The sequence below is a fragment of the Typopeltis vanoorti genome, chromosome 2 (assembly GCF_054136105.1).
Source record: "Typopeltis vanoorti isolate ZY-2024b chromosome 2, IOZ_Tvanoo_1.0, whole genome shotgun sequence".
Classification (NCBI taxonomy): domain Eukaryota; kingdom Metazoa; phylum Arthropoda; class Arachnida; order Uropygi; family Thelyphonidae; genus Typopeltis; species Typopeltis vanoorti.
The window spans coordinates 52,737,011-52,760,247 of NC_143550.1; the positions used below are offsets into that span (position 1 = coordinate 52,737,011).

General features: G+C 34.9%; 1 protein-coding gene across 1 annotated transcript in view; it reads left to right on the forward strand.

Annotated features, from left to right (window-relative positions):
• Positions 1-21,107, forward strand: part of LOC150109011 (uncharacterized) — a 143,517-nt gene extending 122,410 nt beyond the window's left edge. Inside the window, exons 9-11 of the mRNA XM_090401469.1 lie at positions 799-931; positions 5,606-5,945; positions 20,880-21,107. Coding sequence (XP_090257595.1) covers positions 799-931; positions 5,606-5,945; positions 20,880-20,897 — 491 coding nt within the window. The 3' untranslated portion in view covers positions 20,898-21,107. The remainder of the gene's footprint in view (positions 1-798; positions 932-5,605; positions 5,946-20,879) is intronic.
• The last annotated feature ends 2,130 nt before the right edge of the window (positions 21,108-23,237 follow it).

Here is a 23,237-nt window from a genome sequence, read left to right on the forward strand (position 1 = left end):
TATAAAGCAAAATAGTTACCACTTTAAGAACTACAATGATCATAAAAGGGAAGTTTATTTTCCGACGTGTAATAATAAACACTCATCCCACAATACGGATTGATTACCCTATTATTGGAATGGATTCTCCTTCTTTTGACATGCGCAGAAGTGTCGAAGGGTCTTGTATCTGTGGGCATGCTATACCATTGCAAAGTGATCACTTAGCATTTCAGATATTTCTTTTTGTCACTTCCTAGCCATCTACATTCATTAAACTTATTCTTATAGAATCATTTTTCCTTTAACTCACTATATAGTGATAAACTCTCTTGTTGCTTTTGGCCAGCTAATTTCCTCTGATAGATATTATGTGAATAAGGGATCTCCGATGATGAGTCTTCATGAAGATACCTATATAATAATAATAATAATCTGATTTTGCCTTATTGATGTTCTTGTCAACTTTCGTACTTGGCTTTTCATAAGCTTGATCATCGCATTTCTCTTAATATTTCCTCTAGAACTTTGCAGTTCCTGCTTATTGATACTGACATGTTAGTGCCTCTTGTGTACAATGAGAAGTGTTTTTATGCTCTGATGATACTAGTTTGGAATTCCAGGGAAAATGTATTAGTGACTTAATAAATAAACTTATTCATTTTATTTGGATGGTGTTATGAGTTAATTCTGTTAAATATTAAGATGGATTCAGTAAAATTGACTGACATTGATATCAATTAAAATTAAGATATTGATATTGAACTTATATTCTTTAATAATGGTTATGTATTCATTACTCAATTTCTTTATTTTTAGCTCGTTTAGTATGTCCTGGACTACTGATATACTGTATGAGCAAATCTGCTGCTTTAGCTTTGTGTGATGGACTTAGGATCGAGTTAAAGAAATGGGGCATCAAAGTCTCAAGTATTGAACCATGGCTCTTCCAGTAAGTTCTGCACAGCTGTGATATGGTAATCTTTATCAACAACTCTGCAGCTTTGTCAAATTCTGAATGAACACTTTTATGAGCTAAATCTACATGAATATCAATAATTCTCATTGAGTTTATAAAAATAAAATTCATATTTTCTAGTAAAGCAAATGTCATTTTTTTTAGGTAACTGTCCACCATAAGTAAAATATGAACTGGTTTCTGATCAACAACTTTTTTTCCCCAATTTCTCTATTAATTGCCATGTGTCTGATTTAATCAGTTCTTATGTTTTTATCTTCTAAATCCATAAAAGTTGAATAAGAGAGTGTGGTTAGCAAGGATGAAAGGATTTGATTTTTTTGCTTCAAGAGTAGTGAACAAGCAGAATGGGTTACCAGGAGTAGCTGTGAGTGTTTTGTTAATTGAGTTCAAAGAGGAATGTGATAAATTGTGAATAATGGTTACTCTGAATGAACACTTTCTCTTTGAGTCTGTCTCCATGTGAATGTCAATTTCTTTTCTAATATTTTCATTTTTTAAAATTGTTCTTATGATGCCATCTATTCAGCTATGATCATTGTATCTTTAGTCTGAGGTCTTTGAGTAGTTATTGCTGATTTAAACAGCTCTCTTCTTTAAGTCCGTATGTTAAAATTGGTTTGAATACTGTCTCTTATATTCTTCTCTCTTGATCCTTGGACTGATTTCTTTTTTCTTCCATTCACTCGATTAGCTTTCCATCTGACCAGTCTTATTTATTCTCTTATCTGTATCCATATTTAATTTGCCACCTTCACTAAAAATTATGCCTAAATAGTTAAAATTGTAACTTGTTTTTTAGATTCATTACCGAAAGTGCAATTTGATGTTTTCTGTTTTCCTTATCTGTTTTCATAGTTAGTCTTTTTATTACTATTTTCCATACTAAATCACAGGAATTATTTGATTTTTTGCTAAAGCTCTTGAACACTTACAGGCAAATTTGGTTAAAAGGATAACATCACCAGCCTAGAGAGCAATGAACTAGGTTTAATATCATTTAACATCTTTTATTTTAATATTAGATTTAATGCATCTTTCCTCAATGATGTAATCCATATAGATTATAAATAACAGTGGAATAATATACAACCTTTCCTTACACTTTATTTCACATCAGACCAACTTTCTTCGTATCAATCAATTCAGATATGCAGAAAGTTGGTCTGATATGAAATAACATGTAAAGAAAGGTTGTATGTTATTCCACTGTTATTTATAATCGATATGGATTGCATCATTGAGGAAAGATGCATTAAATCTAATATTAAAATAAAAGATATTAAACCTAGTTCTTTGCTTTCTAGGTTGGTGATATTATTATTATTATGTGACATCTCCAGGGAGTCCAAAGACTCGTCGAGGGAGAGTGCCAACAACATCGAACGACTGATCCCCTTCCAACTACTAACCGGCTCAAATTTGTTATCCTTTTAAGCAAATCTGCTGATTTTAAACTTATTGTATATGCTGTGTATCACTTTGTATATGGTTCCACACAGATTTAGTGTATTGAGCATTTTCTTTGGTAATTTATCACATACTTTTTTGAGATCAGCAAAACTTAAATAGAGATCCTTATTATATTCCTATGATTTCTTAGCAATTTTTGTAAGGTAAAAAAAAAAAGTCTTAGCAACTCCTTATTTATTTTTTTTAAATTAATCCCACACATGAGAGGTCTCAAAACCTAAAGCACATCAGCACCATCATGAAAGGGCAAGTAGTTAAGAAGAAAGAAAGAATATTGAGGTGTGTGGAGGTTGTATTCTTTGAGGAAAATTGTGTGAACAAGACTATTATAGAAGATGGAATAAAAGAGAAAGATAAAAGATTGCTTTAGCAGATTTGAAGCTAAACTTGGCATGAATGTTGACAGCAGCTGCTTGTATTTTTATATAATTAGAGGAAAGTAGAAGAATAATGATAGAGATCAGTTTGGTGGAACAGCATCCATGAAAATACATACTTCTAAAAAAGCATAGGGTATAAGCAAAACATCAGAAAGTGATTAGAATTAGTCCATGTGGGAGGAGCTGTTTTAAGAGGATCACCCTTTTCTAGATTATATCAAGTGCATGTAAGTGAAATCTTTGAAGTATTAATCCAACATAAGAATAGTATTTGAATTTGAATAAATTTGGGAATAAACTGAACAGTATCTCGAAGAATGACACTAAGTCTTTTGGATACTGAATATCTCAAGATGGATATATTACTATTATTATTATTCAGGACCACTATGGAGTCATAAGATTCATCATGGGAGATCCATCATAGAAGAAACACAAAGTCTATAATCATATTATATCTATCACTCCTTCACTGCATGTGTTCTCACCACTCTGTTGGGAAATGCATTTCACAGTCCTACCACTCTCAGTGCAAAAAAAACACTTCTCACCCTGTTGCTCACTACTTCCATTCACAACTTCCCTTGTCCTTGTTTTACCATATGAAAACTCTTCCAGTGTCAACCCTGTAACTATCTCTCAACAGTTTATGTATCTGATTCATATCACCTCTTTGTCTTCTATCCACAAACTCTATCCACGTGCCTCAGTCTATCCTCATAAATAACATATTATATAGTTTTGCACACCATCCAAGGTTAGTTTTATCCCCTTCAAATCTCGCTGACTGGATCTGAACCTAATAATCCACACGGGGTCCAAACATTGCTTTATACAGTGCAATCACCACTCTTCTTTCTCAATATTGCAGCGTTCCTTAGATTGCGGCAATACTAAGTAAGACTGCCTTCTCCACTTCCAAGTATAGTTCTGTAAACAGAGTGTGTGTGTGTGTGTGTGTGTGTGTGTGTGTGTGTGTGTGTGTGTGTGTGTGTGTGTGTGTATATATATATATCTCCTCTGATCACTGAATCCTAAATTTCAAGACCTTAAATTTGTGTTTAACTGATATGCCCATTCATTTTTCCAGCTGTCAAACTTATTCAAATCCTGCTGAAGGGCCACCACAATGGCACTGCTACTAATAACTCTTCACAGCATTTGCAAACAATTGAATATCTGCCTGCATTCTACTGACCATAGCTTTAACATAAAACTTAAACAGTAAGGTCTCAGTATTGAGCATTATAAAATCCCACTTGTGACCCTGCACCTTCATACATAACTTATCATATTTTACTCTTTCGAATGCCTTTGCAAAATCCAAAAAATAATGGAAGTAAAAGTTTTTCTCTTATCAACTGCTCCTGTTACTTTATGATAAAAGGCAGTTAAATTACTAAAACAAGAGCACACCTTAACAAATCCATGTTAAGAATAATAGCCTTCCTTATCTCTACTTGGGAATGTCTTCAATATCCAAGTAATCCCCTGAGATATATTTTGTGCTTTTGCAGTACACTCTTTGAATTTTAATTCCTTGTCGATTGTCACCCCCAATATTCTTAGCATCTTTAATTTCTTGTATTCCATTTTCATCAGTGTGTAATATGCAATATATACTCTTTTCATTCGAAAGTTGCACCTTGCCATATTAAACACAACCACTATCTTCTGTCCACACTGTCTATTTAAATCATCTTACAAGATTTTTGTATCATATAAACAGTAAGTTGCATTCCCTTCACAACTCTTGTAATATGTCCTCCTGAACTTTAGATGTCTCTGCACATCTCCAGAAATATGAAGTTCAGCTGTCTGGGTGTATGGCCATTAATCCCCCACTTCACCCCAGATCACAAACTAATCCATGTTTCTGTAAATGCAGTACCATTATATTTCTGCACTCCAAAGTGCAAAACAATTGGAAATATTAAAATGACAATTGATCTGTTCAAGCTAAATGTCTGTTGATAATTTTCCTGAATGTACTTCACTTTAGTATCACCCCATATAAACTTTTCCTAACTTTGCATCATTAGCAAACAGCTAAATATCTTCTGAACTACATGCACTATCATTAATGAATAAATTAAAATGTAGTATCCCCAAAATCAAATCCTGTACCAAACGGCATCTACATCCCTTTTCTGGGATATCCAGCTTATATAACTTTCTGGGATAATTCTGATGATTAATTGTCTGGAAATCTCAATAATTAGTTATTTATTATCATTTCCTTTAGATCTCATGATATGCCAAACATCTAGAAGCTTCTTTCTTAGTCCATCATTAGACTTAATGCAATATCAAGATTTTGAAATGTCTATGGAGACTGATTGGATGACAATTTGCAGAACTTGGTAAACAAGAAGAAAAGAAAATATAATTTATCATGTCACTATGATAGAATTCTGTCATGGTGATGTGATAAAAGTTATATAAATTGGCACTGCATTAACAAAGAAGAGGGATACGGGATACAGAGAGCGAGAGAGAGAGAGACCATCTTTTCTGGTTATATAAAGTATTGATGAGCAAAGAAGTGAGAGATGGAGTTTTTATATGGTAAGTAGCGAATGATGAGATGCATTACTAGATGTTGTGGGTGCAAAACAGTGAATGAGTTTAAGATGCAGTATAATAGGCATAATAGACAAGTGGACTTCATGTTGAATCTTGTGACCTCATGGCAATCTGATAATTATGACAAATATGTAACTGTGTATAAAAGATATCAAAAAGTAATTTTAATTTATTTTCATTTAATTTATTTATATGCACTTATTTACAGAACATCCATGACCACAGAGAGTGCCTGTTTTAGTTCAGCTGATAAAATGTGGAAAAGTATGTCTACAGAAATTAAAAATGCTTATGGAGAGAAATACTTGGCTTCTTTTAAGAAGGCCAACAGAAATTTTCTCTCTATGTGCAGTAGCAATATTACTCCTGTTTTGAACAGCATGGTAGATGCTGTTGTTTCTGAAGAACCACTGTTTTACTATAAACCTGCTGATTTATTGAGCAAATGTTGTTTATCGCTGTTTGCCTTACTTCCTCAAGTAGTAAAAGACTATATTATTGGCTTGTTCCTACCAAGAAGATTACCTGCTTGTCTTCTGTTAGAAAAGGTATGATTATTTGTCTTTTATATGTAAACTACAGGAGTAATATACATTCACTTCACTTTTATATGTAACAAAATTTCTATAAGAAACTAGTGATAAAATTTCATTTGAACTGTTACAGCATTCTCACCTTGATGAAGTATTATAGGAAATTGTGATAATGATAAAACTACCATATGTTTTTGAAAAGAGTTTGAATTGTATGTTATCTGAAAATATGATATAACTGGTACTAATTATTGATTCATTTATTCAATATATAATATAAAAATAAGATGCCAGGAAATTATGTTGTTTAATCCTTTATCCAAGTGTAAGCAAACGAAGTTTATGCATGATGTATCTTCATGACTGAGCTAGTTGTATCAAGGGGCTAATGACTCCGCATTAATTGACTTCTTATCCCATATGTAAAGTATACATCCTTTTGGATGCATATGTGTGAATAAGGTGTTACACCTTTTCACTTGTATGTGGGAAATATATGACTTCTGCATTATGTCAACCTTGGTATCTCTTCTGGGCCTGGCTCCCACTGATGAGACCTCAATAAAGGTCAAAACTGGCCTTTCCCATGCATCTCAAAAAAATGTGTGCTTGGCATTATGAGATACTAAGGCAATTAATGTGATGTCATTATCCTTTTCATACAACTAGTCTAATCATGAAGATACCTATCTCATCCACAAACTTTGTTTGCTTACACTTGGATAAAGAATTAAACAACATAATTTCTTGGGATCTATAATTTAATTTATAACAAGTGAAAAAACTTTTCAACAACTACATCTTAAGAGTTGGTACCCAAATCCAACCATATCTGAAATGTGTAAGAAATCAGATCTGCAATAAGCAGGGTAGTGATCCTACACCAGGTGATGAAATTCAACTAGTAACTAAACAGATTGATGAACTCTATACCCACAATAGAATATGAATCCATAGTCTGTTAGAAAGATAGGGTACACTGTGCACCTGCCAGACAGTGTGCACAAAGATTTATTCCATGATCATCTTTCTTTATGATAATTAGTTCTTACAAATCATGATAATTAAGACTTTGGATGTCGTAGTGGGTGGGAGGGGAGAAGATAGTTACTGGTGGATTTAGAAACAAATAATTTGGATGGCAAAAGGAAAATGTAAGGATAGATATCAGCAGAAGGTTATTGAGTAAAGGATTCAGTGTGGTGAGAAAATTAGTCAGTATATTCTATAACTATGATGGCAGTGAGTTGAGGCAGCAAGTAGATGATTAATAATGAATAGATTGTATAAAATTACTTAAGTAAAAATAAAGTATTTAGAGTTCAAAGTGATGTATAACAGTTTAACTGTTACTTGAAGTAAAAATGGAAATGAAAACAAATGCAACAAAATGCATTCTTTTTTTACTGGTCTAAGGCCATCAATGCAAAACTTTAGAAAATTAAGGAACAGTATAAACATTGCTAGTAAACATTTAGTTTGATTGCATGAAAGGCTTCATAACTGTTTCTCAAGTTTTGAGATATTATCCCATCATTACAATTTAGTATAGGTGAATTATGAAGAACTTCAAAACCTTTCTTAAAAAGTTGCTCAGATTTGTAAGAACTAACATGTGATTAGTTCTTACAAATCTAAGATGCCTAGTGTATGCCCAATCTGGCCAAAGTAGGAAAGAGTCAGTAAACAAGGAATATGAGTAATATATCTTTAATGGGAAGATCTTATTCATTGATTTGTAGGTCGTCTGGAAGTGCAGTGAGCTCTGTTTGATAAAGATTGATTTAGACAATGCCTATTTTTGCAATGGATGAGCTACTACTGAACATATTTCTGTAATATACTGACTGGATAGGATGCCTGAGGCAAAAAAGAGAGCAGAATATCTGGCAAAGGTTGGTCGATTGGTAGAGCCTCTGCTGCTAATGGCTTGCATAAAGTTAAGCATGGTTGAGGGCAGTTAGTAGTTGGAAAGAGATCAATCATTCGATGCTGTTGGCACACTCTCCCTTGATGAGTCTTTGGACTCCCTGGAAGTGTCAGACAATAATAATAATCAAGGAAGGCTAATTTTTCTATTCTTTTTCAATGGTAAACTTAATGGGGGATGTGTGTGTGTGTGTGTATATATATATCCAACACAATTCAGTACAGCATCCATTAACAAAAAAATTGGAATCACAAAATTCTACTGAACAGAGCTCACTTCATCTGTTCCTCATCCTTGAATTTACCATTAAAACAAACATGCAATTAAATTGATTCAAAACCCCCAAAAGATCCAACTCATCATAGAAATCTTCAGTCAAAGTTCACATAATTCCACTGTTCAATGTAGAGTTTGATTCTCTACATTTCTAGTATTTCTGAATCCAGTGGCGCACCCAGGGAGGAGGCCAAGGGACCCCTGGTCCCCCCCCCCTCCCCAAAAGAAAAAGTTTAAAAACACTAGAAAATTTTCCGAAATAATTTTCCTAATTAAAATTCATTTTTTATTTATGTTGTGTCATGTCTTCTATTTCAAAAATGCTAATGAATTAAGGATCACATAAGGGATGTGTGTAGAGAGAACCCCACAGCATGTTTCTCAACCTATGGTCTGTGGACCACAGGTGGTCCACAGGCTTAAATTAACCAAATAAATCTATATATTTTAATTATCCAAACAAAACCAATTAAAATTGAATAAGTAAAAATTATTAAAATAAAATAAATACTTAAAAAAAAAATAGCGATTAAAATATAAATACTTAAAAAAAATTAAAATAGTGGCAGAAGAATGATGAGTAATAAAAGAGGGGTGAAGTGAAAAACAAGAGTTTTATTGCTTCCACCTTCCCTTGCTGTTTTGTCAGATTTGAAGTGAAGATGTGTTATCCATATGACCACATTTCAACCAATTGCTTGTTGTTTATTGATTTTTATTGTTGAAGGTTTTCCTCCTTCGAACAAGGCTCAGTATATCTTCAGAAGTGCTAAGTAATACTTAGACAAAATGTGTTGTCAGTTAACTCCAGTATGTATATATTTTTCGGAAATCGCGTGAAAAGCAAGCTGACAATTGAGTTGAAATGCTAACTCTCTTCAACCGAATTCCATATGTGAAACTGCCATAACAACATTCACTATATATATATATATATATATATATATATATATATTTCTAAGTTTTAACACATTTACGAATTTTAACACCTTCGGTTGAACTTTATTGCTGCTTTGGGGCAGGCAAACTCACACACGTCTAATTAATAACAATAGTTTTTAGTTAGATACTGTGTTTGCCAGTGCAACATATTGTTTTGTTTGAGTCTATATATGCAGCATAGTTTCTATATGAGGGGACATGTGATTTATTAATTAGTGTCGTTTTTATCCAGTTGTCTCTAATTGCACTATTTCTTGAGAAATATATTACACAGATTGCTTATACCTTATTCACTGACATAATAAAAGTACTTGTTTTTCTTACCTCTGCAATATAGTGGCTATTGGGGAAGGGCGTGTTGTTTACTGTAGGAAAAAGTTACTATCGCCCTGCTCTGAATGTGTTTCAGCTTTTTTCATTTGCGAGGTATATGCGAAACTTTTTAATTTCTTTTTTCAAAAAGTAAAATCAGGGGTGAGAGTTATATGCGAGTAAGTACGGTATTTCACTTATGGATAAGTACATTGGTACCTTCTTTAAACGGAAAATATCTCGGATGACAGTGATAATACAAAACGAGTTTGTAATGACAGTTTATGTGTAGTTTCTGAAGAGAAAGGTCTGTAATAAATCCACAGAAACACAGAATTTCCATCAGTTGCAATGCGATAACATTAATACGTTTAACGAAAGGAAAGATTTGCTGACTTGCTGGACACTCCACCAGTGGATCGCATTCAAAGTAAATACAATTGGTTAGTTTGTAGGAACATTTTTCTGTTTTGTGACTTTTCTCCCTTTACGGTAATTATGCCCACGTTGTGTTATTATTCAACAATTGTTTACAGTTTTGAATGTGTATATAAAGTCAATATCAACAGTAGCCTGATTACGAACACGCGTGATGAAAGGGACAGGGGTTTGGAGCTTCCCCGGATAGTATTCAAAACATAAATACAATTGGTTATTTTGTATAGGGTCCCAAAACTTATTAGTTTAGAATTTAACCACTGGGAAAGGGTTTGTGTCCACCTCAAAACTCTGAAACAGAATTTGAAAACATTTTCCGAATAACTTTTTATAAGAAATTTCTGTGATTTCATGATCCATATCAGGCTAGCAGTCATGAGAATGACCTTTTGCTATCGAAAAAGAGCAGCTAATTGAGCTTTCAAATGACAGTGGGCTTAAAATGCAATTCCGTGATTGTGGTTTACGATCACGGAATTGCATTTTAAGGCGAGATCCAGAATTGGCTCAATTCTGGATCTCGCCTTCAGTTAGAAGTGAATTTCCCGAATTATTTGAAGAAGTCGAAAATCATCATGCAGTTTTCTACAACCTATCTTTGCAAGAAACGATTTTCATCGCTCCTTCAAATAAAAACAAAATACAGAATTCGTCTTAGTGTGTGTGCCGATCTTCGACTGAAGTTGACCAATATTGAGCCAGATATCCAGCAACTCTGCAGGGTCGAGAAGCTCATCCATCTCATTAAAAGTAAATAGTAACATAATTATATCATTTTATTTATTTGTTTAATAAAAATTAAAACTTTGTTTTAATTTTTATCCACAAAATGTAATTTTTATCTATATATCTGGCCTGGTTGGCCGACTCTTCAGCCAAAAGGCTGCGAGTTCGAATCCCACCATGGGCATGGATGTTTGTGATTGTCTATGAAAATACTAGTGGTAGTGGTCAGCGGTAGACAGTTGGTGTAGATGATGATTGTAGTTGTGGTTGGTGAAGACGGAGAGTTGTAGAGTAGGTGCCCTTCCTCAATATGTCTTTGGACTACCTGGAGATGTTATGTAATAATAATATCGACAAGCTTTATATGTTCATTGTGCATCACATAGTTTGAATTTGGCACTTGGAAATGCTATATCTGTGACAAATAAAATCAATGCAAATAAGAAATTGCATTGGCATAATTGAAAAGGTACACAATTTCTTCAATACCCCTAAAAGACAGGACATCTTTGTTGTTTATTATAATATTAATATCTTTTAAGATTTATAATATCTTTATTTAGCTTGCAAAAAATATTTCCGTGCACCTTACCATTGTCTAAAATAATGCAAAAATCTGACAGTGACCTCTTAATTGTCCTAAATTTTGTTGATGATGATGTGGCTCAATTAAATACTGTTCATGAAACACCAGATTCTTCATTTAAAGATATTTACGATGAAGCATGTATAAAAGCCAATAATTTTAATATTGACATTAAAAAGCCAAGGACTTCATCAAAACAAACACTAAGGTCCAATGTTCCAGCCGATTCTATAGAAGAGTATTTCAGGAGAACTATTTCATTCCATTTATGACCAAATATTGACTCAAATTCATGAACATTTCACTCGGCACTGCAACATTTTGAAATATATTTTTTTCTCTTCTACCAAATGGAAAAGATGCTCCAACAGCAAGTGCAATGGAAGATTTTCATCAATTGTATGAATTTTATTCCGGTGATTTGCCTTATACAAATCCAGCAATTTTGAATGCTGAATTCAAGTTGTCGTATAAGAAATTTGAAAAACCGTTTGCAATAGCTCCATGCAAAAATGCCTTTGATGCAGTTTCAAATTGTGACAAAATGATATATCCTAACATCTATAATTTATTAAAAATATTTGCAATGCTTCCGGTAACAACGTGTCAGTGAAAGGTCATTTCTAACTTATGCCTTTTAAAAACCTATTTAAGATCTACCATGACACAATCACGATTGAACGGATGGCTTTGCTATATATATTATTATTATTTTTATTATTACCCCAAGACCTAATGGAGTCAAAGACTCATCTGGGAGGTCCTTTTATCACACACACACATCTCATCATACCATGTCTTAAACACACTCAAACTCCTTGCAGACACCACACTCTCAAGCAAGGCATTCCAATCATTCACAACTCTGCACGGAAAAAACCTGCCTCTCTCTCTCTCCCCTACTCACACCCTCTTTATACAGTTTCCAGGGATGACCTCTGTTCTCCCCTGATCTCCCACTATTCTCTGTACAACTTCTCCACCATTGATCTTATAACAACCTCTTACCAACTTGTAGGTCTCTATCATATCTCCCCTCTTCCTCCTCTCCACCAGACTCCTCAAATTACATCTTCTCAATCTTTCCTCATACTCAACATTCCAGAGGTCAGAAACTACCTTAGTCAGTCACCTTTGGACCCTTTCCAACATCTCTTCATCCTTCTAAAAACCCAGTGACCAAATCTGGACACAATAGTCCATGTGTGGCCTAATCAAAGCCTTATACAACGGAACAAGAATCTCCCTACTTCTACACATCAGTGTCCTCCGCATCATTCCCAGAAGCCTTTGTGTTGTCTTCACAATTTTGGCGATGTGTCCCCTAAAGTTTAGATCCTTATCCACTATCACCCCCAGATCTCTTATTTCTTCTACCTCCAACAATATATTCTCACCAAGCATAAATTCTGCATCCCATCTTTGTTTTCCAAATTTTAAAACCTTACATTTTGCAACATTGAACTCTCATCCCCATTTCCATGCCCAATCACTCAATTTAAAAATACTGCCACAGGTCCCACTGCACACACAGAGAGAGAGTAATATAACCACGGCTAAAATAATTCAAGAGCTTTGTAAAAAGAAAAGAAAACTGGATTTTATTCTTTAAATAAATTTTTATAATTACCTAATGAATTTAATGAATTTTAGTTGAATGGATAAAATATTTTTAATGCAAATTCATTGTATTAAAAATATTTTTATCAGTTCAACTCCTCCCCCCCCCCCCCCAAGATTAAATCCTGGGTGTGCCACTGGTTAGGGTTAGATACTACGAGATGACGGTATTTGTTAGCTGTCTCTTCACTGCGTGCCGCTTAATTAGTGATGATCTTTCCATTTTCTTCTGGGTAATCCTCAACTTGTTGGTCAATTTTTTAGTCTCCACGTTTCACTTTCATATGCGATGACCAGAAGTATACAACTGTCAAATATATTTCCTTTAAGGCAGATGGAATGTTTCCGTTGAGTGGGTATTTTCCAAATACTATCCAGCCAAGTTGAAATCACTTATAATTTCTTTTTCGCAGCCTTCCTCTACTGTAAATTTTTTTCCTAGGTAAACATATATCAGTTTCCTGGTATACCGGATTTTGGTGATACATCTATTATACATTATTTTTGTTTTGTCTTTGTTTATATTTAATCCTTTCTTGAATTGGGGAAGCTATCTCTGATTGGCTGCCAGTGGAGATTGAACTGACCACCCAGTCTCCAAAAGTTAAATAGGGCTAAATGGCCTCGCCTACTCCCTATATATACGGGAATAAAAAGGCATTAGCTGAGTTTATTTATTTATTTTTTTTTTAGAGGGGCAGCAAAAGCTCTAGCTACACCACTGTGATGAGTGTAATATCACAAGCAGAAGTTATATAAGGAATTATTTTTTTAAGGTAAATTCCATCATAAGACGGCTGTAAACCTATAATATACTTATATGGATAAGTATATTACAGGTTTAGTCTCTGATAAACAAGGCTTTAGTTTAACACTCTTCTTCTTCATCATCTGTTTTCAGTCCACTGCTGGACAAAGATCTCCCACCCTGCCATGTCCTCCATTCATTCCTATCTTGAGTATTTTCTATGCCACTGAGTTCTAGCCATCTCTCTAATCTCATCCTCCCACTGTCTCTTTAGTCTTCCTGTAACTCTCTTTCCATCTCTGGAATACCATTCAGATATTACCTTTGTCCATTTGATTTTTGATTTTTACTTCTTGCAATATGTCCATTGCCATTTGGATCTTTGAATTGCTGTCTCTCATCCTAGTCTGAGCTCTGACCCAATTATTTCACTTTCTATCTGGAATGTAATACCAAGTAATGATCTTTCCATTTTCTTCTGGGTAATCCTCAACTTGTTGGTCAATTTTTTAGTCTCCACGTTTCACTTTCATATGCGATGACCAGAAGTATACAACTGTCAAATACATTTCCTTTAAGGCAGATGGAATGTTTCCTTTGAGTGGGTATTTTCCAAATACTATCCAGCCAAGTTGAAATCACTTATAATTTCTTTTTCGCAGCCTTCCTCTACTGTAAATTTTTTTCCTAGGTAAACATATATCAGTTTCCTGGTATACCAGATTTTGGTGATACATCTATTATACATTATTTTTGTTTTGTCTTTGTTTATATTTAATCCTTTCTTTATACTTTCTGCATTCAGTTCATTGATCATTTGTTGAAGTTCTTCTGCAGGGTTTCCTAAAAGAACGGTGTCATCTGCAAATTATAGGTGATTTAGTTCTTTCTTATTTACCATAATTCTCTATTTTTCCAATCAAGGTGTTTAAAAATCTCTTCTAGCACTGTGATAAATACTTTAGGTGAAATGCCTTCTCCCTGTCTAACTGCCTTTCTTATAGGAAGTTTCATATTTGGTTCTGATATCATAGATACAGTTGAATTTTTAAATATATGGCTCAGTATATCATTATTATTTATATGGATACTCCATAGAATCAAAATAGACCCACTCTATCCGTTAACACAATACCTATCATACATCTCCATAAATCTATTCACTGTTGATCACAACCACCTCTGGCAATCAATTCCACTTGCCACTCTCCAAGTAAAGAATCTAGTTCCCACATCTGTACTAACCACCCTCGTAGATAACTTCTAAATGTGACTCTTTGTTTTCCCTCTACTCCCTATGTATTGAAAAATTTCTTCTGTGTCAATCTTATAGATTGACACAGAAGAAATTCTATAAGATTCCCTTTAGTAACTCATAAGTTTCTGTGATATCACCTCTCCTCCACCTGTTAGCTAAACTCTGTATCCACATCAATCCAATGATGTCCCATTTTATCTTTTCTGCTTCCAGTAGTAATTCTTCTAGTCTTTTAGTAGTTGTCCTAATAATGGCATACATTATTAGGTCATTAATAATTAATTGATAATTAATAATCTGTTTTTAGTTCTATTATATTTTGTTCTTAGTCTGCTTATAGTGTTTCTCATCAAGAGCAGACTTCCCTAAAGGGTTCAAGTCTGGTCTATCATATGGTTGAGAGAGAGTCACGTTTGTCCTTTTTATATGCCCATTGTGGCCTTGGGCTCTATGAGGGCTCATTTCTAATGAGCACGGGAATGGCGAACCCGAGGTACCTAGTGCTGAACCAAGCCTTACTTCACATAATATACATCTGTTATATTATCTGTAGACTAGTTCCCCCATCTTACTGAACTTTCTTCTTCAGAGCAGTAGGAGCCTGCCTTCTCTCAAAAGGATTTCCCTTATCTTAGTAGGCTGTTTTTCCACAAAGTCTGGTCAGAAATAAGGATTTGATCCAAACCACCTCAAATGATGGATAATAAGTATAAGAAAGACAATGAAATTCATCTACAACATCCATGCCAGAGATTTCAGCCCATAGTCTGTTGGTTCAATAGCAGAGACACACACTACCCATTCGGCCAACCAGGCTGGCTAAGTGAACTAGATGTTAAAGGGATAAAAATCCTATGTTGCTATATAGCCAGTAAGTGAAACTCACTTACTTGACAATGAGTTTCACTTACTGGCTATATAACAACATAGGATTTTTATCCCTTTAATATCTATTAAGTTGCCAGAAAACTAGCCATCTGGCTTTTCATTTTAATTAAACTAGATGTTAATAAAGTGATGTGATAGAATGACATGTAGAATGTTCCAGGGAGTTAATGGCATTCTTTGACATTCTTTTTTGACTTGTCAAATAAGTATAAAACATACTTATTTGACTTGTCAAATAAGTATGTTAAAAGAGTACCATTAACTGTTGGAATATTGCAATAAAATGCATGGCAGCATGTCATCTTATATCATTTTATTAACAGCTTACTCTTTCAGCCTGTTTAGCCAATGGACAGTGTCTTCCCAATCCAACTAATAGGCCATTGGTACAAATCCCACAATGGTATGGATGATGTGAACAATGTTTTTAGGAGGCAGATGAGTTTTGTGTTTGATGTTGCTGAGAGCAGCATTTCTGGCCTGTCTAATTATTAGCCCACTTCTGTGGTAAATGTATTATAGGTTTACAACCTTTCATAAAAGAAAGGCAAAATCATTCCACTTTGCAAGCTGGTGCCAAGCTCAAGTTTCCAAATCACTTGTCAGTTTCTGCATTGGAGCTGTGGAAAAGGCATTAGAGAGGTTTTCAAGGACTTTGATCCAGGATTGGAATTTGAGATTTTAACAAGCATTTTAGCCATTTACTTACATATATTACAACACAGTGATAGATACACTGCTTGGAAGAAGTCAATGGACATCCCCATGTTGAAGTTGGAGGAATATGATGTTCCCAAGTCAGTGTAACTATATCCAGACAAAATGGCTGCAAGAAGTCAACTGATGGAGTTTGAAAGAAGCATTGTGATAGGATTCCATATTGCAGGCTTTTCTGTTCAGCAAATTGTTGACAAATTGGGCCATCCCAGGTCAACAATCAGTGGTACCATACTGAGATGGAAATGCAGGGAGTCAACTGCAAGTGCTACCCACAGTGGACAACTCACAACACTCACCAAACATGGTTGTCGGGTGCTATGAAGGATAACATGTAAAAACTACCATTCGTCACCCAACAAATTGAATGCGGAGTTCCGGCAATCAACTGGAACATGAATCTGCACAAAAACATTCAGAGCCAAGCTCACAACATGGGTTTTCATGGTAGAACTTCAATATGCAAGTCCGACATTACCCAAACAAACATTCAGTGTCATCTTCAGTGGTGCAAAAACCATGTACAGTGGGATGTGGAAGCTTGGAAGGCTGTGTTATGGAGACGAAATATGCAACACGATTTGTCGCTACTGAGCAAATGGATGGTGTAGGAGTAGCAGATGTCCAGTGGACATCTCTTACTAGAGTACGTAACCCCAATTATGAAATTCAGAGGTAGTGGTGTGATGGTATGGCCCTGATTTTCTTGATTTGGCTTAGACATCTGTTTGTGGAGGCACAAACATTGAACTCTGAGAGATACCTGAGCATTCTTGACAATGCAATGCAATGCTGCCTACTTTTTGGTGTTTCTATCGAACTGATTATTGTCTCTTTCAGCAAGGCAATGCACCGTGTCATAAGATTGCCCTAATCTCAACCCTAATGAACATCTATGGAATGATCCTGAGCATTGGGTGAGATGAAGGGACATCCATCACACAACAATCCAGGATCTCATTACATGCTTACAGGAAGAATGGTCCAAAATTCCCATTTATCACCATTGTACACTTGTGGAAAGTATGCCCTGTGGGATTGTTGCAGTTATCACAATGAAAAGAGGTCACACATCGTATTAAGGTGGGTGCCATGACTGTTCGTTCCACACACTACTGTGCCCGTTGTCTTCTTTCCAAGCAGTATATATGGATAAATGGTGTAGTCCAGAATAGAAATTGGATTAGGGCAGTTGCATATCTAGATTTTGCAAAGGACTTGAACATATGATGCAAAACTGGGAAGAGCAATGCAGAGATAAGCAGATGTTATGGCCTTACAGGAGAACTTGAATAGATTGTATAAATGGACAGGTAACTGGAACTGTTAGTTCCAGTTACCTGCAATGTTGCAAAGTGTAAGGTTTTGAGATTTGGTAATTAATGATGGGATGCAAAGTATACACTTGGTGGAGAAACTTTTAAAGGAAGTAGAGGAGATGAGATATCTAGGAGTGATGGTGAACAAGGACCCAAAATTCAGGGGGCCACATTCACAAGTTGAAGACATCACATTGGATAATGACAATTATGCATAGGACCCTGACATGCAGAAATAGAGAGGTTATGATGCCATTGTATAAGTCCTTGATCAGGCATTATATGGATTATTGTGCACAGATTTGGTCACTGGGTTTTCATGGGGACAAGGATATGTTGGAAAGGATCCAGAGAAGATTCACAAAGGTGGTCAGTGGTCTTTGGAATGTGGAGTATAAGGACAGATTGAGAGAATGTAAGTTGCAGAGCCTCGTGAATAGGAGGGGGAGGGATATGATTGAGACATATAAGCTAGTCAAGGGTTGTTATCAGGTTGACATGGAAGAGATTTTTCATAGAATGGGAGAGGGGAGTAGAACAAGAGGCCATCTCTGGAAACTGTATAAGGAAGATGTGAACAGAGAAGTGAGGAGAAGATTCTTTATTTGGAGAGTGGTTGGTGAGTGGGATGCATTGCCTGAGTGTGTTGTGAATGTAGACACATTGAATCATTTTAAAGCACCAGATGAGCATTGTGTGCACCTCCCACGATGAGTGTGTGACTCCATGGAGATCAGTTTGAATAATAGATTGTTGAGTTGGATATAACTGTCTAATATATATCAGAAAATTGTGTATGGGCAAATGGTATCCCAGAAGTGAGAAGCAATTAATGATGTGATATGGAGGCGGTCATTTTTAGAGTCTTTTTTTTTAAGTTATATTTTAATTTTTTATTTATTTATTTGTATGGAGTTCCCCCAATTCCTCCACCATCCCTTATGACTGGTTGAGCCCTCTTAGTGAGGGATTAAGAATCTATTTTATGACTGTAGATCCATGTGTGTTCACGAGCTGGTTTTCCTGTTCTGAGGGAAGAAAAATCCGAGTTTCCAGGTGAAAAAACCCTCTACATATGAGACCGTCTGACCATCTTTCACCTTTAGTTGAAAGAGACCAGATAAAGGTTCCTCACATCATGGATGGGAATTGAACCCATTTTTTTCCGATCAAAGTGCTATGTCTATAACGATTAAGCTACGGAGGCTCTTATATTTTAATGATATTGGGAGAGACATGAATGAGTATATATAGTTATTTGCAGATGTGCAAAGTTAAGAAAGCCATGAGAAGTGAAATGGATGTTGTGACTCCTCAGTAGAATTTGAAATTTTTGAAATTTAGAAGCCATATTTTGTATGAATTGGTGTGTTGAAAGGGATGATATAGATAAAAGATCTGAAACTTTCAGGCTTAATTGTGAGAACAAAACAATGGATTATGGCAATAACAATGAAAACACTGAATGTAGTTATAATTCCCCTGTGCAAAGACTTAGCCAGGCGATATTTGAGTATAGATTTGTTCACCTGATTTTTGAGGAAGGAAAGGAATTTTGTAAAGTAATCCAGAGAAGATTAACTATTATAGTGTCAGGTCTCTCAGATGTTAAGCACGAGAACATTTAAGGGAATGTCATCCCTGCAGAACTTGATGGATAGGAAAAGATAATGTACTTATAATATATGTCACTAGTGGTGTGCCACAGGCATCAGTTTTGGGGCCATGGTTGTTCAGTTTTTATATTAATGACATTAGGATGGGTTTAACTAATTAACGATATGCAGCTGTTTGCAGATGATGCAAAATTGGGGAGAGCAATGCAGCGTCAAGCAGATGTTATGGCCTTACAGGAGGACTTGAATAGATTGCATGAATAGGCAGGTAAGTGGAATTGTCAGTTCAATGTTGTAAAGCATAAGGTTTTGAAATTTGGTGAGTAGTGATGGGATGCAAAGTATACACTTGGTGGGGAAACTTTAAAGGAGGTAGAGGAGATGAGTGATCTGGTAGTGGACAAGGACCTGAAATTCAGGAACCACATTAAACAAGTTGTGAAGATGTCATATTGCATAATGGCCATGATGCAGAGGAGCTGACATGCAGAAATAAAGAGGTTATGATGCCATTGTATAAGTCCTTGATCAGGCTTCATATGGATTATTGTGCACAGATTTGGTCACTGGATTTTCATGGCAACAAGGATATGTTGGAAAGGAATCCAGAGAAGATTCACAAAGGTGGTCAGTGGTCTTTGGAATGTGGATTACGAGGACAGATTGAGAGAATGTAAGTTGCAGAGCCTCGTGAATAGGAGGAAGAGGGGGAGGGACATGGAAGAGATTTTTCATAGAATGGGAAAGGGGAGTAGAACAAGAGGCCATCGCTGGAAACTGTATACGGAGGGTGTGAGCAGAGAAGTGAGGAGAAAGTTCTTTGCATGGAGAGTGGAATGCATTGCCTGAGTGTGTTGCAAATGTAGACACATTGAATCATTTTAAAGCACGATTGTATGAGTATTATGTGTGATAGTGTGTATCTCCCCACGATGAGTCTCTGTCAATGGAGGTCAGATGTTGATAATAAAAATATAAGTTGGTGAGGAGCTTGTACAAGATTTATTTAAAAAAGAGTTTTCATAGAGACAGGAATGGAATAAGAGGCCATTACTCTGAGTGCATAAAGATGGTTTGAACAGGAGACTGAGGAGCAGGTGTTTTGCTTTGAGAGTAATGGATGACTTTGAATACATAATCAAAGTTTTTGGTTATTGTAATAGTAGTAAACAAGTATAAGGTGCACTTTGATATACATTGTATTTGACAGTGAGAACCTTCCATAAGGTTTTCAGACACCATGGAGGTCAGTTGATAAAAATAAATTATAAAAAAATAATTCATAGAATTAGCAAGATTTGTTTCAGTTTTGAATTAAATGAATGCACCTGAATTTCTAAAATTGACCACATTCTGCTTAAAGGGAAAAAAAATTACTTTGTTATGCAACATTTTAGAAAACTATTAGAAACAAGAGAGCTTGGTGTTATTACATATGTTATACATTTTCTTTTCTTTATCCATTTATATATTTTATTACATTATTTATTATATTATGATAGTCATGTTTTAATACACTATTGTATATGTTCAGTCAAAAATAAATTCCATTGTTACTTTTTTTTTTTTACAGAATGGCAAAGACTACTAATTAGACTTACACGAGTGTCAAGATGCTGAAATAGTCCTCGAATAAGAAATTAGCATTGCAGAGGCAGAGATCAGACTGTTTATGAAGGGCGCACATTTTTGATTACCATATCATCCTTAGTAATTTAAATCAAGTTTCATGTCTTATTTGACAAACCTTGTACTGTTGCATTACAAAACTTGTAGAATATCAATTTGCCAGTTTCTTAAATGCCAAATCACTAAACCATATATTACTACAGTTTTGCATTATTTATCACAAAAAAGAAAAATATTTCACATGTTATTTGCTTTTTTTGGATCTCTGGACCTTTTAAAATTTTTCTCTTCTTTGAAAATGTACGCTTGTGAAATATTTGTGCCTTTCTTGTCACATGTATAATGTTCACAAAGATTTTACATATATAGACTGAAACAACATTTCCATAAAAAAAAAATAAAAAAGAACCTTTCTTGCTCTTCTTATTCTTCATGCTATTTTTCTCCTTACAAACTTATTTTCTTTCTAAAAATTCATTCTACCATAGAATACTGTTCCCATATTTCGAGCAGAACAGTACCTATAGAAACTTATAACGGCTTTTCAACTGAAAGTGAGACAACCAGTCTCATATGGAGGTAGCAAGGATTTTCTTTGAAATTCAAGTTTTTTACCCTACAAAACAAGGAAACCAGCCAGAAGGATATGTGCAATTTGTAGACATAATACACTGGTATCGTAGCTTTAGTTGCTTCTTATCCTTAGCCCTTCTCTTATAGAAAAATATCAGTTTTGATAAGAAAAGGGAAGTAGGCATTTACACCTTTCACACTGTGTTTAGTTTCTACTGCATTTCCTTTTGTATAGAAACTGGACATTGACATGGAATTAGAGGGGGGAAAAAAATAATAAGTGAAATATTATTATTACACATATATCTCTATGGAGTCTGAAAACTCCTTGTAAGGAGGATGCCCATATTAACCATTATGCACATAATGGCTGTACCCCTCCTCTTAAACTCATTCACTAGCAAAGCATTCGCAACGACTTCTGGCAACTTGTTTCACTCAGTCACCTATCTCCAAGCAAAAAAAAAGAAAGTTGCATAAGGATATGGTTAACTACACCCTTATGCAGCTTCTTGTCCATTCCCATTTATTCCAGCCTCCATAAGAGGTTTTGTGTAGCATCCTGTCAGGTTGTTTTGCAAAATGAAGCCACTTTCTTTCTTGTAGCCTATTAAAAATATGCATAACATTTCACAGCTATTCATTCATGGTTCATCAAAATACAGTAGCTAGCATCTGTTCTCTCTCTTGCTGTACTTTCATAATAGCATTTATATGTATCTTCTAAAAATTTTATCTAGATTTTCAGTTCATCTACAGTGTATATAACTGTGTCTGACAAAGCACCTATCTTTAAGAGGGGTATAAAAGCAGATAACAAAAATGATCTCAGGACTGTGGAATGTTGATTATATAAGGTTACACTGAGGATATAAGAAGTACAAAAAGAGTGGCATGACTGAGATTTAACTGTTGAAAAGCTATTAATCAGATTGACACTGGGAAGGTTTTCGTATGGCACAATAAGGGGAAGGAGAAAGAAGTCACTCCTGAGAGAGAGTGGTGATATTGTAAATAGCAAATGAGTTTAAGGACTAAAATAATGGACTTCATGTTATCTAATGCACTTCCTGCAATGAGTGTTATGACTCCACAGAGGTCCTGCATAACAATAATAAAATTAATTTGAAATTAGTATAACAAAAATGTTAATACTGCAATACCTCAAGTCCATCAAATTAAAAGAATTATAGTCAAAATCCTTTATTATGCAACCTACTACTATAGAAATAAAAAAAGGATAAGTATTATAGTATTATTATTTCCAAGTCTCCATAGTGTTACAAGACTCATTCTAATAGGTGAGATTCATTCAGCATGATTGCTGTTTCAAGCAACACATTCCACTCATTCACCACTCTCTCAGTGCAAAAAATCTAATTTTCACTTATTTACTCTTGTTACATCTTGTTATTTCCTATTAAGTTATGGTTATATTAATTCTCTTTCTATCACTTTATATCTTCAGTTATTCCGTTGCCGACAATTTTATAATTGTTTAAATCAACTGCACCAGCTGGCAACTGAATTCTGATACACTATTAGACAACTTAAAATAATATAGGGATCGAATGATTTGTAGTCGTGGTCCCCTCTTTTATTTTGTTAATGGATTCCCCCTTTACTTATGCAAGGTCCGAAATTTAATAAGTGGTAATTCAAATCTCAGAAAACGACTGACTCACGAGGTTTGGGTTAAAGAAATACATTTATTTAAACACTCACATAT